The 19872-nt window shown below is 37.4% G+C and overlaps 1 protein-coding gene across 2 annotated transcripts in view; it reads left to right on the top strand.

Annotated features, from left to right (window-relative positions):
* The window catches only part of ell2 (elongation factor for RNA polymerase II 2), an 83129-nt gene extending 63725 nt beyond the window's left edge, over positions 1-19404 (top strand). Inside the window, exons 6-12 of one of the 2 annotated variants that reach the window (XR_011889501.1) lie at positions 788-912; positions 3152-3245; positions 3911-4469; positions 8749-8815; positions 9279-9370; positions 11294-11465; positions 13738-13782. Coding sequence is in view for 1 of the 2 variants with exons in the window: in XM_072281311.1 (XP_072137412.1) it covers positions 788-912; positions 3152-3245; positions 3911-4469; positions 8749-8815; positions 11294-11465; positions 13738-13782; positions 15217-15336 (1182 nt within the window). In the remaining variant the exon portion in view is untranslated. Of the gene's footprint in view, positions 1-787; positions 913-3151; positions 3246-3910; positions 4470-8748; positions 8816-9278; positions 9371-11293; positions 11466-13737; positions 13783-15216 lie in introns of those variants that run through there. The other variant, XM_072281311.1, reaches the window with a different exon arrangement.
* The last annotated feature ends 468 nt before the right edge of the window (positions 19405-19872 follow it).

Genomic DNA, 19872 nt, shown 5'->3' with positions numbered 1-19872 from the left:
AAGCCTAAAGAATTGAATTGACTTTATTTCTTGCATCCTTCACATACATGAGTAAAAATCTTTACGTCTTCATCTAAATGTGCAATGTTCAATTTATAGTAATTTGTAATAAATGGTATTATACAACAGGACAGTCAATATAGCGTAGAAATACAATTGTATCAGCGTTAATTGTAAACCAGTAGAATTTTCTAACACAGAAGGCACTTGAGGCCTCATTAAATATCTTGAAGAAATCTGGTATAGTTTCAGAGATTAAAGATGTTGACTGATTTGGCCAAGAAAAGGAACAGGAATGAATTTTAATATCAACCATATCCATTAAATGATGGACCAGGCTTGAAGAGTGAATATCCCCACTAAATACTCCTCTGCCTGTTTGATCCTTTTTTGTATTTTTAAGGGACATATTTCAGAAATATTTTTAGTTTAATAATTAATATAAACCTAAACCACTTATCCTTGCACCTCTTGCCTCTGCTAAAGTGCTTTTATCCCTTACTTTCAGAAATTCCTAATTGTAAGGTTGCCTATTTAATTGAAGGTCTAATGAATTTTAATTTTTCCTTCCTCAAGCTGCTGTTTAATTTTTGTACTAGTTTGGAAGTTTTCTGAATTGAGCTAGTGTATTTTGTAGAGGTACCTGTTTTTATCACTTTTTTAAAACAATACTGCATGTTTTGTTTGTAGTTTTAATATTTTGTGCAATAGTCTTGTCATCTGCTTTTGGTTTGAAAGTCCTGTGTCATTGTTCTCTTGGCTTTAAAAAGGTTTTCTTTCCACATAGGTGGCTAATATAAACCCAAAAGACAACTCCTATACTGTGAAGGATTTTGTGTATAAGGAGGTCCAGCGGGACTGGCCGGGTTACTCAGAAGAGGATCGGCAGTTATTTGACAAAGTGGTTTCCAGGTAAATTAAGTGTGGGTTAGAAAAATTCCTTCGCCTTCATTACTAAAAAAATCAAGCAGAGATCTGAAAAGTCTGTAAAGGAAGGTAAAAGTATTAAGCGATGCAAACAAAACGCTGGAGGAATTTAAGTCATGCAGTGTCTATAGAGCAAAGTAATCTCTGCCTAATTTGCTGAGTTCCTCCAACATTTTGTGCATGTCTGTCAAGATTTCCAGCATCTGTAGAATCTCTCCTGTCTCTGTTTGCAAGAATTGACATGGTGCAGACACTAGATCAAAGCCCTTTTACCGAGAGGTCTTAATTTCATGATCCTACATAGTGAAGCAATAGGGGATCATTTGGAGCAGCAACCAAACATAAGACTGCTTGGTACTATGGCTGTGTATTATCATTTGTGATGGTACTAGTTTTTTAAAATTGCTAGTATTTGCTGTTTCTCAAATCTGAGTCCAATTATAGTACTCCATCTTAAACTGGAATAATTGATCTATGTATTTGCTTGGAATTGCAGTCCAGGCTTTTAACCTTGGTGCTATTGTGACTGACTAAAACTGGGGTGCACAGAAGCTCTAACTGGGAAATATACGATGTTGTTCACACAGCAAGCCGTCAGGAGAGGGACTGCAAGAGAATCTCAACTTTCCTGACACCATGTTTTATACTTTAGAGCAGAGATAACAAATGATTAATTAGCTTCAATTGCTATGATCTAATTTAACATTTTGGATATCATCACGTAAACGGCTATAAAGGGTGCCACAGTAGAATAGCGGTTAGCGCAGTGCCATTACAGCCCGAGGCATGGGAGTTCAATCCCGGCATCCTCTCTACTTCATCCTTGTGGAATATGTGGGTTTTCTCTAGGTGCTTGGATTTCCTCCCACAGTCCAAAGACCTACAGAGTAGTTAGTTGGTCAGTGTAAATTGTCCCATGGTTAGGGTAGGGTTAGATCAGGATTGTTTGGGTTTGCAGGACACCTCGGTTCGAAAGGGTCAGGAGGGCCAATTCTGCACTATTTCTTTAAGTAAATAATATTTACAAATTTACAATTGTAGCACATCCTAAGTAAAATCACTTTGAATATTCAATGCCGGTGTCCTTTGCAAAAGCCTTTGTGTTCTAACTCCAGACTTCCTAAATATTCCCCTTTTGTTAATATTGAGAGGTGGTGTCATGAATATAGAACCAATCAGAATGTTAAGGGAGGAAGCAGATCTGTCCTGAATTGTGCCTTAAGTGGCAGGGGTACACCTTTAATAATGTGCTAATAGTGGAACACGCAAATTCGTGAAGCGCTCCATATTTTTTGTGGGTAGTGGCTCCATATGTCACTACTACAGGGCGTGACGACCCTGCCTTACACGAGTCCCGGGCTCAGCTGACTCTGGCTGACAGTACCCGGTATGGGCCCCTATCCAGGGTTACGGATCCCACTGCCTCGGGAGAAGAGAAGGCTAAGGAGTAAACCCTACACAAATCCAGAGTGGAGACCCTAAGGCAGTTGGATGATGTATCACGTCACCTCCCGGCAGCTCCTGCAGCCAAGCTGATGCCAAACGTACTGCTTTGCATTCCTTTGGACTACATCCGCGAGGCTGAGAGGGGGACCTTGATGTCTGGGCAGCCCAGGATCTCCATATTCATCGCCCACGTCTGCATCCTGGAACGGGGCGCATCCATTGTCTACTTAGACAGACGGAGCCATTAATAGTGGAATATTCATCTATTGTCTTTCCGTATGTAGTTTCAATGGGACAGTCTGTTTCACACCCAATAACTGGTTTCACCAGCCCCAAGTTATCAGTTGGAAGTTAAACTGTGTACAGGTTCTATTTCCTGAAGACTGGTTGTGGTTCTCATTTTAGTTAATCTATAATTATGCTGTTCATAATGGTTTGATTCCAGAATGATCCCTAACAGTCTTTTAGCTTCAACTTCATAGTAAGGAGCATTTCCTACAATTTCTGTTTTACTTTACAAAAGTCAAAGTCAATTTAGTAATACTTACAAAATGCTGGAGGAACTCAGCAGGCCAGACAGCATCTATGGAAAGGAGTATTGTCAATGTTTCGGACCCAAAACGTCAATTATCGACTCTTTTCATCAATCCTATCTAACCTGCTGAGTTTCTCCAGCATTTTGTATATGTGTGTGTGTGTGTGTGTGTTGCTTTGGAGTTCTAGCATCTGCGCATTTTCCCTTGCTTATAATGTTTTTTGTTCTCAATGTTTAAAACAGGAAATTATCCCAGATGCAAAATTCCAACAGCCATTCATCAGATCCTGTACCATCAAGTTCCCCTAAAGGTAGAGAATCTGCATCCCCATCAGAGGTTGGTAAAAAAAAACAAATCAATTGCCAAGTTTGTTATGGCTTGACTTATAAAGTCGATTGACCTCATCTGTCAAATTATATTATTAAGCAAGTCAGCAGTAACCAGGAGGAGAGGGAATCAGTTAAAGTTTCAGGTTGAAACGTGATCAGTCTAAAACTTCTGTTTCTTTCTCTCTAAATATGCTCAGCATATACATGTTCACTTAAGTAGGTTTTCTGACATTGGCAGATGATTTTGCTTTTCCAGTTTTCTCATTTGCTCCAAAAGCAGGAAGAAACCACGTGATGAATCTACAAACTTAACAGATTTTATTTGGTGAATACATATACCTGTTGCTACCATCTCTTGACTGTTCACTTGTCCTGCTGCTGTATATTATCCAATGAGCATATTTTTTCTCAATTAAATGTAAATATGGAAATTATTCTCCTTGGTGTTTGTCATAATTATCATTGCTCTGCCAAATGGCAACCACTCCTTCAGCAATGTACTTCGATGACAGTTTGTAAAGAATAGTTTTTAAACTTAACATTGTGTTTGATTCTGATCAAAATCCCAAATGTCAGGAAGCATTGTAGTAGCTCTCTATACTCATCCGTAGCAAATGCTATTTGATTTTGAAAAATCAACCATGCTTAATGATTTCATCAATGTTTTTGCAGAAGCGATCACTACCTTCAGATTTCATTGATCCACTAGCAAGCAAGAAGCCTAGAATATCTCACTTGACCAATCGTGTGCAGCCAACCCTTAATGGTGACTTAAATCCGTCCGGTGAGAAAAACAACATTACAGCCCCAGTTGTTCATCTTCATCCTCCACCTCCACCATCTTCTCCCCCTGCACCACCACCTGTGCCGCTTCCAGTTCCTATTGCTCATACTGTGAATTCTAACTCCAATTCCCCATGCACACCAGAAGGAAGGGGAACTCAAGACTTGCCAGTTGATACTATTGGTCTAGCTGGCGAGGGTTATGAGGACCAGCAAGGAAAGCATACCTCTAGGACTACAGTTGAAAGTCCGCCACACCAAATGGAGTGCTCAGAACTCCTCATGAAAGACTGTTCTTCTAGTGGAAAATCAAAAAAGAAGGCTAAAAAACACAAAGACAAGGAAAGAGAAAAGGAAAAGAATCAGGTGAAAAATGAGGATGATGGCAGAGAATACAGAAGCAAAACTGAGGAACACAAACCTATCAAAGATACCAATTCTGATTCAGGTATGTACACAGCAGATATTAGGGAGACATAATAGGGAAACTCAAGCTTAGAGTAAATGGCTGCAATATATATGTGGGGTGTTACATCTTGAACAACAAGAAGATATGAGTTCTTGGAGGCACATTATGCTATACAGAGCAAGACCAAAGATACTCACAGGTAACTAAGTCTTGGTAAGTTTTAAGTCTTCTCCCTTTTATGTTGTCTCTACAGAGCATGGTGATCCTGATCTGGTTATAAACATCATTGCAGGTTGAAGGAATGTTGAATGCTTTCAAGCGCCTCAGAAATTATTTGAATCAAGCTTTCCTTATGAACATGATTTATTATAGGGGTTCCTTGTGTCTATGGACCTCTCCGTTAATGGGAAGGCTCCATGGAATAAAACCGACGGGGGGCCCCTGATTTATTAGCAAAAAGATGATTTGACTGTGTCTCACTATTGTACATAAAGCATGTTAAGCCATATAATTAAAATGTAACTAAAATTGATGGTATTTATGTGAACATTTGTAATCTACGTAATTCAGCCTTGTGAAATTAGTTTCCCCATTATACCAGAGTCTTACTGGTGGTGTGAGAGTGCAGTTGGTAGTACTGCTCCCTCTTAGGGGCCTGGATTCAATCTTCACCTTGGATAATATTTGTGTGAAGTTTGCATATTGTGATCTTGAGTTCCCAAGAGTGATGTGATTTCCTCCAGCATCCCAAAGATATGCTGATACGCTATTTAGCTCTGGTGTGTTGCTACTCAGTGTAGGTTAATGGCAAAAGGAAACCAGCTGGAACTGTTAAGTACGTGTGAGACACAGTAAGTTGCAAGGGAATGGAGAAATAAGAGGAGGAATGGAATGACTAAGTTAGCACCTGGGAAGTTAGCATGGACTTGTTGGACCAAATAGTCTCTTTCTGTGTCAGAGTTTTACAGTAGATACTTTAAAAAAGATTTATTTATTTGAGAGACAGCACAGAATAGGCCCTTCTGACCCTTTGAGCCACACTTCCCAACCATCCCCCGAATTAATCTGAGCCTAATCATGCGACAATTTACAATGACCAATTCTCTCTCTCTCTCTCTCTCTCTCTCTCTCTCTCTCTCTCTCTCTCTCTCTCTCTCTCTCTCTCTCTCTCTCTCTCTCTCTCTCTCTCTCTCTCTCACTCACTCACTCACTCACTCACTCACTCACTCACTCACTCACTCACTCACTCACTCACTCACTCACTCACACACACACACACACACACACACACACACACACACACACACACACACACACACACACACACACACACCCACCCCTGAAGGAACTCAGCAGGTCAGGCAGCACGATGAAGAGGAATAAAAAGTCACTGTTTTGGGCCGAGACTTTTCGTTAGGTGTGCGTTGCCAGTTTATCCTCATTCAAGGCAACACCTTAGTCTGTATCCTTTGCAGCATCTCTAGTGTAATCACCAGAGTGGCAGATAATATTCCAGCTGTGTACTCACCAAAAAGTTTTATAAACTTGTTAAATGTTTTTTTTTCCCCCTCATATTTTTGCTCTCACCTCACTCCATTGAAAAGGGAGTTCCATAGCTTTCACCCTACGAGCCTCTGCACCCAGCATATCTTTCTTTGTCATTTCTGCTAGCTGCAACACTATCAGACCACCATCCACATCTTCTCCCTACCCTTTTCCACCTTCTGCAGAAACCACTCCCTCTTTGACTCACTGGTCTGTTCATCCCTCCCTGTCATCTTATCTGGCCTTTTCACCATCTACTTTCAGACATTTACTGGCCATCTTCCCTCTGCATACTTGGTCAGTCCTGTTGCATTTGATCAGAAACATCAAAAATTCCTTTCCTCCCACAAATGCTGATTGACCTGCTGAGTTCCTCCAGTAGAATGTTTGTGCTCCAGATTCCAGCATCTGCTGCCCCTTGTGTCCTCAAATATTTTGGTATTTGGCCACTAGTTACAATTGAGGGGGAAAAAAAACTTAAGGTTTGAGAATGAAAAACCAAAAATCAACCGTAATGCATTTTTGATGTTGAGGATGAGGAGAAAAGGAATGTATCAGTGGAATGTATAAATATAGCAATCAAAAGTATTTCACAATGGCTTTTTGAAGGGATACAAATGGATATGTTAAATGTCCTTGAAGTTTTTCAGAATGCACGAGGGTGTGTTGCTTGTAATGAGACTTTGGCAAAAACAAAGTTTGTCAAGGGTAAACTTTTTAGACATTAACCTTTTTCAGTTGGAAAATGTAATTTGAAAACTTAACTGAGTCAATTACTTTTCAATTGGAAATCACATGACAACTAAGGATTCCACTTTTATTTGTTGAAATGGCATTGTTGACATTTGTTATAAGTATCAATGTCATTTTTCTGGCAAGAACTCCAAACAATTGACCCTTCTCATTATGCAATATCCATTCCAGGATGGTCCTCTCCCTTATTACCTGCTGTAGATGAGTTCTAATTAATGTTTCTGCCTACTGGTACTGCACAGCTCCACCCTGACCAATTCTACAAGCTTTATTTTTAGGCAATTTTTTTCCTGACTTGCTCTGACTTCATCCTTTCCATCAATGTCTCGCTTCCTTTGGAGAGGGTTCAGAGAAGATTCATGAAAACAATCCCGGGAATGAAGGGGTTAATGTATGAGGAGCATCTGATTGCTCTGGGTCTGTATTCACAGGCGTCTAGAAGAATATGGGGTGTTATCATTGAAATCTAGTGAATATTGAAAGGCTTGGGTAGAAGGTGTGGTGAGGATGTTTCCTATAGTGGGACAAGCTAGGACCAGAGGGCACAGCCTCAGAATGGAAAGATAACCTTTTAGAACAGAGATGAGGAATTTATTTAGCCAGAGACTGGTGAATTCATGGTATTCATTGCAACAGACGGCTGTGGAGGTTTGGAAAGGATAATAAATCAGCCATGATTGAATTTCGGAGCAGTCTCAATGGGCCAAATGACCTAATTCTGTTCCTATCTTTTATGCCCTTTTCTTGAGAATCCAATAGGTTTGAGTATTCAACTCGCAGCCATGCATTAATTGTGTTGTATTCTTTTACATTTACACTATGAATGTATTTATTTTGTTGTGAATGCTTTGTGTATTCAGATACAGCACCTTTACCTGACTGACAGAATGACCCTAGTTCCATTGACCTACCTACACTGTTCCTTGTCCTTCCTGCATAGCTTTCTGGATTTTTCTCATAGCAGAATTGTCATTGGACAGTGATCTCAACAAAGGGGAAACAAGTCTCTCTGAATCAAAGAAATTTATGAAAAATGATTTGTTTTAACTTGTAAATCCAGTGTGCAAGCTATCTGCATCCAGGATAACTGCAGTATATTTCTGTAATACTTCTACTCGCATTCTATAAGCAAGATGTTCAATGATATTTTGTGTAAGTGTGTGGATGTCACAAGCTCCAAGCTTTAGTATTATTATTATTTGAACTAATAATTAGTCCGGGTGCAGGATGATGGGACTAGGCAAAATAATAGTTTGGCATGAACTAGATAGGCCAAAGAGTTTGTTTCTGTGCTGTACTGTGCTCTATGATTCTAAGGTTAGAACTTGTACAGTTGATATAATACTAATTCATTGATTAGTCAGTAATCAAAATGTCAGTTTTATAGGTAGTTTACTGCTTCAAGTTTTATAATGTGTTTTGAATGCTGAAAATTACGCCTAATGAATTGGGTAATTTTTGAAGTTGGCTTTGATGAAGAAGAGAATTTGCCTCATTGTTGCAACTAATATTAGAATTTTGCAGACACAAGAAGAAAATTTGGAGTCTGCATGAGACCCATGTATTTCAAGCTAGTTCTAGTATGTGTTATCTTAGATTGCTAAAATGCATAGGGTGGGAAAGGTCATAAAATTGCTTTCTTCATTATAGTCACATCTGCTGCTTTTAATAAATTAATCTCTGAATGGTCTCTTGTCTGCAGGATTTAGAAACAGTAGGAGACTGGCTATGGGTGGAGATCTTAATGCTTTGACCTCCATTGTGTAGGTAATTCAGTTAATAGCGTTACGGGCTTGAGAGCTGTTATTGGTGGTGACAGAACTGACCATATGGCTGCTGCTGTTTATAATCTGTAGAGTTTCAAGCTAGTGCATTATTTCCATGGGGGGGGGGAGTATTAGAGGTATTCCCACAAACTATAGCTGCAGTGTGACAAAGGTCAAAGGTTTACTGCTTTTTTCTCCCCTGTACTTTCTGCTGTATTTTGACAGATATACACAAGGGTCTGTCCTTTTTGCAGGATTGAATATGAAGTGCACTGGTTCCAGTAATTCTACGTTACCAACCAAAACACCTGACTATTTAGTGTGAGTAATTATACATTCTGTACTTGTATTTTGCACCCTTCCCTTGTGTAAACTAGTAAACTGCCATTTATTACTTGATTTGTTTGATATTTAACCTTTACTCTTAAAATCTTATCTATTATTTTATTTGACATTCATTAAACCATTTCTCACATCCTTTTGTTTTGCCTTATTTGTCATTTTGTAAAATGCTGATTATTGTGAAGTATAGGAAAGACATACATATTTAATGTACAGAGGCAGTCAAAAAATTTTCTATTTGAAGCTGTGAAAATTAGAGAAACAATGCATATGTGAAAAATCTGTGATTGCCATGAAAATGCAACGGGCAGTGGAGATTAAGGAAGTGATCCCATGCAGATTTAGCAGAAATGGTTCATTCATTGACCACTTTCCAAAGATACAGAAAAACTGTAATGTGACTGACTAGCTGAACAAGCTTTGTTCTCATTTATTCGCATAGAAAGGAAGTAACTTTCACAATCCCAACATATAAACATTTCGCGACCAGTTCAGTACTTTTGAAGACTAGTCATTGTAGAAACCACAATGCAGGTATAGTATGCTACCTCAAATATAAATGAAATTAAAAGTTATTTTGAAGGGGTGATTTTTGGAACTTTGGACTTAGTACTGGGCAAAAGTTCTTAGGCACCCTACCTAGCTATATAAAGTCTTTATGCCTAAGACCTTTGCACAGTACTCTAGTAATTTTATGTATTACACTGTTCTGCCACAAAAACAAATCATGAGATATGATTCTGATGTGGGTCTCTAATGTGGACTGAGATTGGGAAGGAGGTAGGGAGATGGGGATCATGGTTGGGAAAAGGGGAAGGGAGGGAGCAGGAAGCACCAGAGAGACATTCTGTAATGATCAATACACTAATTGTTCGGAATCAAATGACCTTACCTGGTGTCCTGGTGCTGTGTCTGTCTGCGTCCCTTCCCCCTGGCTCTCCTCCACCACCTGTCCTACACCCTCACCATTCCTAATATCCTTTGCTCCCACCAGGTTTACAAACGCACTCTCAATTCCACACCAACAAATACAGTACTGTGCAAAAGTTTTAGGCACCCCAGCTATATGTGTGTGTATATATGTGTATGTATATATGTGTGTGTGTGTGTGTATGTATATGTATGTGTGTGTGTGTGTGTGTATATATATATATATATATATATATATATATATATATATCTCGTGCACAAGTTATATATATAACTTGTGCACAGTACTGTATAAAGAATCTTCACTTAAAATAGCCTCGTGAATCTAGGCCAGAAGAAATGGATGTTTCAGTATATCATTTGTCCTCTACAGTCTACTGTACCTCTCGATAATGTTATGGATTATCCACTCTCCTACCCATTCTATTGCAAGTTATAAACCTATCTCTGCTTTGAATGTAGTCAAGGCTGAGTCTTCACGCTTTCTGAGTGTCTCAACCCTTTCAGAGAGGAAGAAGAAACATCCTCCGTACTTAAATTGGTGCTACCTTATTCTGAGATTATGCCCTTGGGTTCAAGACTTGAAACATCCTATTTTTGTTTAACGCTGTCTGCTACAGATTTGACTGCAGGTGCTTCCTGATCTGCTGAGTGTCTCCAGTGTTCTCTGCTATATAAAACCAAAGAAAACTGCAAATGCTTAAAATCTGAAATAAATAAAAAATCAAAATGCTGAAGTAAATTTAGCAACTCAAATTTTATCTGTGGAAGGAAAAATATTTAATTCAAGTCAAAGGTCCTTCAGCTGGAAAACTAGTTGCAGAGATGGTAAGGAATGGATAGAAAAAAAGAAATAATGTAAGTTTGCTACAACACAAAGCTGGAAAATCTAATTGTATTTGTTAAGAAGTTCTTTATAATCTAACTAAAGTAGGTTTTAGTTAAGTAATGGTGGAATAAACTCATCCAAATACAAAAGTATATGCCAAGATATGAGCAGAATTTGGCATAAATTAGTAGGTTAATTACAATCCTACTTTTCAATGGGTTATGTAATTCTTTTAAAGTTATTTGCTCCTTGATCCCTATATAGTAACTTGGAACAAAAATATCCTGCTTCTGGTAACATCTTTATATTTTAAAAAAAAAGTGGAGTCCATTTTTAATTTCCTCTTCAGTCCATAGTTTTATTCCATAATCCATGCTTTAGTTTTGTTATTGGTATTGAAATAATCTGACAACAAATTGACCCATTTAGATAATCAATTTGTCTGGGTAAAATACGAGTATGAACAAGACTATTCATGTTCTTTGTGAATTTTGATGGTGCTGTCATCTCAAGTTGAGTGTTCTTCAGAAGAATAGTGGAGCCACCTGGTGTGCAAAATGATTTTTTTTCACCTTGAATTATTTCTGTCAAGTCACCTATCATAGTTACTAAAGAGCAAACCTTTGTGTTATAACTGAGACAGCAAGCAGGGATGCATTTAATGTGTAATATTCATAATCTTTTTATTTGTTCAACAGCAAATATGCAGCCATTATGTCCCAGGAACAGAGACAAAACTACAAAGATGACTTTAATGCAGAGTATGGTGAATACCGAAGTTTGCACGCCAGGTTAGAGAGGGTAACCAAGCGTTTTTTGCAATTGGATGCAGAACGGAAGCGTCTGTCTCCTAACACTGAAGAGTATAAGGTATTGGCAAAAGCAGTTCCCAGTTTTTCCAATATAACAAAGTCCACTTCACAATGCTAATAATTTTGCTTCATGTGTATCCTTCAAGTACAGGCTGATTCCTGTGAATGTAGCTTAACAGAATTAACCTTGGGTATTTCATTTGTATGGAGTTCAATATTTTACTTATTCACGTGACAACATAAAATGAGATGGTGGTGAACAAAGCATTTATTCTGGGGAAAATGGTATATTCATAGGTGTGAAACACTAAACTGGTTGAGTATGATTTTAATCGACACATCTTTCTGGATCTTTTTAATTTTCGCTCTTTCAGCTGTCTCACACTGATTAACCTAACCAAAGAGTCATCAGAAAATTAGAAAAATAGGAGCAAGAGAAATCCATTTGGCCCTGTTAGCCAACTTCACTAATCAATAAATAATTCACTAATCATAGCAAATCTTTCAAATTCAATTTGCTGATCCAGCTTTCTCTCTCCAACTTTTCACCTTGTTAGTCCTCAAACAAAAAAAAAATATCCAATTCAATGAATCTGTCTGGCCTTACCTGGTAGAAAATCCAACATGCTGGAAGTAGTTTCTCTTCATCTCGAGATTCGGTTACTATTTTTCAGACCAGTCTTCCTATATTTCAAAGCATTAAAACCTCTCTCACACTGGTCTTATCGTGCTGCTCTTTAACGAAAGGTCCAGTGTGAGCTCATACTTAGTTTGGACATCTGCATATTACAATGCAAAAGTCGTGAATGGGCTTGCGGTCAAATACTGGCTCTTCCAGAGGGCTTGCTCCATCACTGGACTTTGAAATGAATCCAGAAGCAGAGAGCAATGTTCTAGCCTGCATCTAACCCCTCTCATTTATAGCAGGGTTGGCTGCTGTATAGGCATGGCTCTCCTCATTAGAATGCACTTGCTGACTTTAACTATAAAACTGTAAATTTTTGTGATCTTAATGTTAATTTTTAATAATTTCTTTCAATTGCTATATTTTTAACTCATTTTGACAGTTTTAATTTCATCTATCATTGACATTTAAATGGATCAAAATCTATTCATATAGTGAACCTCGCAGGCCTCAAATTCAATTGAATCACACAGGACCATAAGATGTATCTGAGGGAATAGTACAGGTGCCAGACTTAATTAGAATCAGAGTAGTGGAAGGTTATTCAGCCCATCTTTTGCCTTATTAACAGCCCTGCTAGTTTTAAATAACTTGTGCATCCTTACTCCTGTTGCTGGACCCCTCTTAGAACAGTGTCCTGTATTCTATATTGTGTGTCTTCATTCTACCGTCATTCTCATTTCTCCACATTGATCTTTCTCTGCCATTAGAAATATAGAAAACCTACAACACAATACAGCCCTTTCAGCCCACAATGCTGTGCCAAGCGTGTACTTTGTATTTTAGAAATTACCTAGGGTTACCGAGAGCTCTCTATTTTTCTAAGCTCCATTGATTAGCTGGTCCTACCATCCTGCTTAGAACTTCTGTGATGGATTAGTACTCTCTTCACTGCCACATTTTGTCATCTGCAAGATTTAGAAATTGTGACTTCATATCTAGCATCTTTAAGATAAATTTTCAAAAAAAAAGCAATGGCCCTGACGCCAATCCCTGGGAACACTACTGTTTCCCTCCCTTAGTCATAAAAGCCACCATTCACCAAAACACTTTGTCACTTAGCCAATTTGGTATCCATACTGTATGAATGTGCTTCAACTTCCCTGATAAGCCTGTGATGTAGCATCTTATCAAAGGTTTTCACATCAACCTCATTGCCCTCAGCAACTCTATCCAGTACCTCAAATTCTGTCAAATTATTTAAATAAGCTTTGGCCTTGAAATACAACTTTGCACTGGAAACCAACTATCCACTTTTAATGAACGTTCTTAACATCTGTAAAAATGACAAATTTTGTGACTTCAGTAAGGAAGTACCAGGTATGTTTCACTTGCAAGACGAGATCATAAATTCCCTTCTGAAATATTAAGTAAATGTCAACTTGTAAACTTTACATGCATGCAGGTTAATAAATTTCAGGGCAGATCTTTAGGATCCACTCAATTAAGTGTTTCTTACGCAGATCATTCTGGTAATTTACATGCTTGCAAATCAGAGTGCCTTAGAAAATGCAAAACTGGCAATGCTTGTTTCTTTTGTATTTGCTATTATTATTAAACAATGAGTCATTAAAATGTAAAACACTGTGTAGTGGCCTTAACTCTGGCAATGTTTTGACTCTAGTAAATCTTCACTTGTTTGCAGATTATTGATGAAGAAGTCTTGCAAGAATACTGGAAAATTACAAAGGTTGGTGATTAGTTTTGAAATAATGTTCCAGCTTCCCACTACGTTATTAGCTTGCATTTTGTTGGTATCAGAGCCCAGTGCCACATTCTTTTTTTGTATTTAATACTAGGCATTTTTTCCTCAAACATTTCATGGTTCAATTTGTATTTAATAGCTTTTCTCTCTCCCTAATTTATGGTGTGAAGACCAAAGGCAGCGCAGCATTTTTTTTCCCCCAGCATATTGGAAGTTCTGAGTTACAGCAGTTCTTTGACCCCCAGTGATTCATACTGGCTCTATGCAAGAGCAATCCAAGTCCCATTCCCCTATTTCCTGGGAACCTTTGTCTTTTAACTACCTGTTCAATATCCCTTTAGTTGAATATGCCTTAACTACCCCTCCAGCAATGCACATCAGATCCTAATCACTCACTCCAATAAAGTGCTTTGCTGTAGCCAATTTTCCCCTGATGCTTGGCATTTAACTTGCATACCAACATATCATTTTCTCCTACTGTTCTAAGCATCTCTGAGGAAATGGCAACATAACAGAGCCTGTGGGAAATGGCCAACAGTAATCATTAACATAGTCATACGTTAGAATATCTAGCTCCTTAACAGGAATTTATGTCTATAGAAACTATTGTGCCAGACCTCAGGATTTGACGTATCCTGCCTGTGTTCTCCTTCTGTATTTACACTTTTTATTAGGTACAGGAGTGGGATCTGCAATAGTCCATGCACTTCAAGGTTCAGAGATGGTCTTCTGCACACCACTATTGTACCACATAGTTATTTGAGTTATTGTCGCTTTCCTGGCAGCTTGAATTTCTCCATTCTCCTGATATTTTGTTTAAAAAGGCACTTATGGTCTTAAGCCCACAGAACTGCCATTCGCTGGATGTTTTTTGTTTTTCATACCATCCTGTGTAAACTGTTGTTGAAAATCCCAGATCGGCAGTTTGAGTTATTAAAACCAACTCATCTGGCACCGGCAATCACTCCACAGTCAGAGTCACTGAGGTCATATTTCTTCCCCATTCTGTTTTTTTTCTCCAGTCCCGCCAAAGGGTTTCAGGCCAAAACATCGACTCTGCTTTTTTCCGTAGATGCTGCCTGGCCTGCTGAGCTCCACCAGCATTTTGTGTGTGTTGCTCGGATTTCCAGCATCAGCAGCTTTTCTGTTATTTCCCCATTCTGATGCTTGGTCTGAACAACTGAACTTCTTGATCACATCTGCATCCTTTTATTCATTGTGACTGGTTAATTAGATAATTGCATTAATACACAGGTGTATCTAATAGTGGCCACTGGGTGTATAAATGAAACATAATGTGTGCACAGCCATATACTGTAAAAACAATACTAGATGTGGGTAATATTTATTTTGAATTGGTGACATGGATTAAATTAAGTACTTCATCTAAAATTTAAATGCTATTTCTTTTGTCTTTAGAATAGTCCCAACTACCATGAGGAGAAACATAGATGTGAATATCTGCATAATAAATTGGCTCACATTAAGAGACTAATAGCAGATTATGACCAGCAACAGCAACAACAATCATGGCATTAGAATTCGCTGGACATTTGCAATATTGGTTCGTGATCAGAAGGAGATGTGTAATAAGCTAATTTATTTTGAATTTTTGGCAAATGTTATTCTAGGGATGGTGTCCAGAATATCTGAATGTTTTCAGTGGTTTCATTATTTTGAGTTTGTTACTTCCTGAACTGCCCAAACTACACCGCACCCTCCTTATCAGACGCTGTTTGCTTTAGAACTTCTATCCTTTTTACTTGTGCGCATTTTTTGTTTATCCAAATACATCACATTAGACAAAGTACCTGGAATGTCCTTTATCCTCTGATTTATACATTAACAATTGATAGCACTAACAAACTCTAACATTTGAATAAATGCAGGTATGCAGAAGTTTCTATGTATTCTGCTGATTTTAAATGTTTGCCTTAAGTGGTTGAAGCTTCCCAAGGCAATTTGCACATTCTCAAAAGTATTCAGTGAAATGTTTAAGGTTTAAAGAATGAAAATAACTGATAAGCACTACAAACTGCCTGATTCTTTACACTGTGCCACAGTTTCAATCTATATGCTAAAATGAAAACATTGTCAGCCCCTGTGCCCCTTGCCTTAAAGATGTCTGCTTATCTACACATGGTATAATGACCATTAGCCACGTATAGCTTCCCATTTTCCCATGCATTTGGGGAACTAACTGTGGCCCTCTCTCTGTCTCTCTCTCTCTGGGTGTATTTGTTTGGATGTGTTTGTGAGAATTTACATCTTGAGAGGGAAGAGAAAATATCTACTCTCAGTAACCAAAATGCTCAGGACAAAACATCTGATGTGTTATTGTAGGTTTTTCCTATAAGTGTACCACTTCCTCCTCAGAATTTGAAGCCTTTCCATTTCAAGTGATTTAGCAGCTTTATTAACATGGAAATATTGCTACAAAGCAAAATTTGAAAGAGGTCTATAGTTTTGGGAAAATTAAACAAATCTTCAAGTAGGAGACTTATTTGTATACGACTATAAAGTATTTTTGGAGAGAAAAAGAATATATACTGTACAAAGCACCGGTCACCTGCATGTACTAGTTTATTTAAGATGTGTTCTCCTGTGTGCCAGGAATATAATTAAAAAGAAATGTACTTAATAGCACTGTGACCATCAAACAGTGCAAAGAAGTTCTTTGAATTTGTAAAATCTGTACTTAAATCAGTGCATTGTATTTCAGTTATGTAGTTAATTTATCGTGGGAACATTTAAGTTATTTGGTTGGAAGATGCGAGGTTTTGGAAAAAATATTAAGACTTCATAATTTGTAGTTTTTGTCTTATCAAAGTGCTGCCAATTGAAAGAGGAAGCATTGTTTACAAATGAATATTGGAAAGCTAGCCAAATTGCTTAGTTGAATCTTTAATAAATTGTCTCCCCAGTTCACTCCAATTTCTCTTATCTTCAGCCATGCTGCAGCTATAATATCTAAGTGTCTTATCTAAATTTGGGTGTCAACAAAAGCAAGTCCAAATGCAATGCATTATTGTAGGAATATTTGCAGTTCTCATCACTGAAGTGATTCACACTGAACTTAACAATCATTTTGTATTGATATTTTAATAGTTATTCCCATTTTACAAGTTCTCTAATCTGTGGGGAAAAAATTGTTAAATAGCCAGAACTATTATGTTAGATGCATCTGCATTGATAATTTATGGATCCCTTATCTGCCAAAAGTTTTTGGGTGTCCTTAAATAAGCATATCCTGAATGGGTTGATTTTGGTTTATTCAAATCATCACTTTGGATCTATCTATATTTGATAAGTTGTTATCAATGATTTTGGGATCGCATTTGACACCAGCAATGTAATAGTTATACCTAACTGAAATTTATGGTGTGTTGCTTCATATGCCTCGTGCAGTCTTAAGCATTCATTCAGTGATGTTGCTTGCTTGCTTGCTTCGGATATGTACAACCACAGATCCAACAGAGTATTAACTTAATACATCATCAAAACTTCCAGCTTTTCTGGAAGCCTGGAACCCAACTGATCTAGAATTAAGATAATTGTAAAGACAAAAAAAAATCTTTATTTTAATGTCTGCAGTGAGATTTGGAATTTCCCTTGTAGTCACTGTTGCATATGTGTCTACTTCAACCATCCCATTGTGCAATAAGCAAGTGTTTGAATGTTAATTTTTGATTGTTAGTAATTATTAGTGTTAAAGTTCTTTAATATCTGTGAAGTTACTCTGGTGCAAACTCTGAAATATTAGTTATTTCTAGTATTGACTACTGGTCCAAAATAAAAACTAAAATATAATTGGCCGATTAATGAGTATTTATAATGTCATTGGGGATAAGTGCCAAATCACACTAGTAGCCATTTTGGTTGAAAAAATAAATGTCTGAAGGTGCCTAACATGTTAAATACAACACCGTCGAGTTGCCTGTTTACTTTATCTCTTACACCTCTTTTATCAATAATAGAGTAATCCAAATGTGGCCTTGTAGAATTTGCAGGTCTAAAGTCTTGCCTGCGATACAGGTCAGTGTTGCAGGTTTGGTCTGTAATCATTTTTGTTCATCAGTTCCATTCATATTAGAGTGCCCAAAAATTAAAACTTTTAGTAAAATTAAGTAGCATGCCCTAGAACACTAAATATACATCCTAATAATATGATGGTTTAGTCACTAAATTCATTGTTTCATTAAGTTTTCATTCTAAATTTTGACTTCATTTTAGAGGATTCAAATTTGGTCTAAAGCTAAACCCAACCCACCGACTACTTCAGCACTTAATCCTTAATAGCTACACTAAAGTTTGACTTCAGCAAAAAAACAGATCATTTGCTTTAAAAGCTCTGCATGCATGTCTACCAGCAATTTATATTTTGGAAACAATTCTAAAGTTGTAGCAAGTTCTGATACTAATTAAATTTGCAAACCAGTGTTTACACCAAAGCTGCCTACACCAATTTAAAATGGGTTGTGTAGCACCTGCCATATTGATACTGTGTAGGAGCAGCGTTAGTCTTAATTTATTCAGTTTTGTGTACTTGGTAATTGGTACTTTAAAGCATGAAAATGTCACACTTAAATGTATTCCTGAAATTATTGGAAATATGTCAATTGTGCTATAAAAAATAATGTGCTCAAGGCCTTGTGGAAACATACATTGTTGCAGGTTTTGGCTTATACAGTTTTGGGGGTGTTACATTGCAGCTATCAGAGGCCTGACTTCAGAAATTGGCTGACACTTTATTTAAAAAAAAAATGCTCCATGCAGTGATATATTCATGCATTACAATCAAAATTCTTCAATGGAAAATGAAAACCACTGTTCCAAAGTCACGTAAAAATAACCCAAAGCTAATTTAAAGTCAAAGTAGTGGGTGACAATTTGTGTTCATCAATACTGTGGTAATGTATGCAACATCTAAGTATGTTAACTTCTGTTTTGATTGTTATCAGTTTCAGTAAAGTAGAACAAATGCTATTTACCTGCATATTGTATATGGGTATTATGCAAATACCAAGACCTTGGTATAAACATGTCACAGTATTTAATTTTGAGTTGTCATTCTCATTTATCATCAATGTTGAATATTTTTATTGGATTTGTAAAACAATATTTTGTGAAATTGATAGCTACCCCACCTCTCCTCCTCACCCAGATTCCTTCCCCCACCCCCACCATACCTTGTATTGTTTCTATTTATTGTACAACTTCAAATCCTGCTATTAATGTGTGCCAGGTCAAAACAGGTTTTGCTTCAATGCTTCTAAGTCCTCATTGTTAATTTGAGGCTCCCTTCATATCCCTGATGGATGCTGTTGAAGCCCACTGTTCAAATTGTTTTGGAAACCCGTGCTACACTTAATGAATAGACAGAATGCCTAATGATGTATTAGACTCTCGGTAGCCTCTTAGCAGTTGTGAATGTCTTTGATTTTGGAATTGCACAGTAAATCTTTAGTTTGGACCATTGAAACTGGAAATGCCACAGGAGTGTTTATACTGATTTTAAAAAAAATATATATATTTGAGCCACAATGCCTCCATTCCACATGTAATGTAAGCAGTTTATTTAAAACCTACATTAAAATGTCAACTTTGCATATGTGAGAAGTCTGGTGTTTAATTAAAATTGGTACATTTTCTGCAGTTATGTAGTCTTTTTAAAATGTGAGTTTTTTTGAAAAAAGAAATTCTTGATTTTTGAGCAGCAATTTCACTGCTTGGAAGACTTTTTAATGGTGCTATGAACCAAGCAAAAGAACGTATGCATTTTCTGTAGACTATGGACATACCTCATTGTTCGTTAGGTAGGGAGTGAAAAACCATGGTAACTTGCTGACCCATCTGATGGATGTTCCACAATGTGTTTGGATTAGGACTTCCAGAATGTAGATCTAATGTCAATGAAAGAACAGTCAAAATAGTGTTGGATTGGTGTTCCATTTCAGGTGCTGGTCTTCCTTGTGTGCTATAAATGAATAAACAAAAAGACCATAAGACATAGCAGCATTAGGCCATTCAGCCCATTGAATCCACTCTGCCATTTCATCATGGCTTTCTACACCT

This window comes from Mobula birostris, chromosome 17, assembly GCF_030028105.1.
Source record: "Mobula birostris isolate sMobBir1 chromosome 17, sMobBir1.hap1, whole genome shotgun sequence".
Lineage (NCBI taxonomy): Eukaryota > Metazoa > Chordata > Chondrichthyes > Myliobatiformes > Myliobatidae > Mobula > Mobula birostris.
This window is presented reverse-complemented; position numbering and strand designations above follow the sequence as displayed.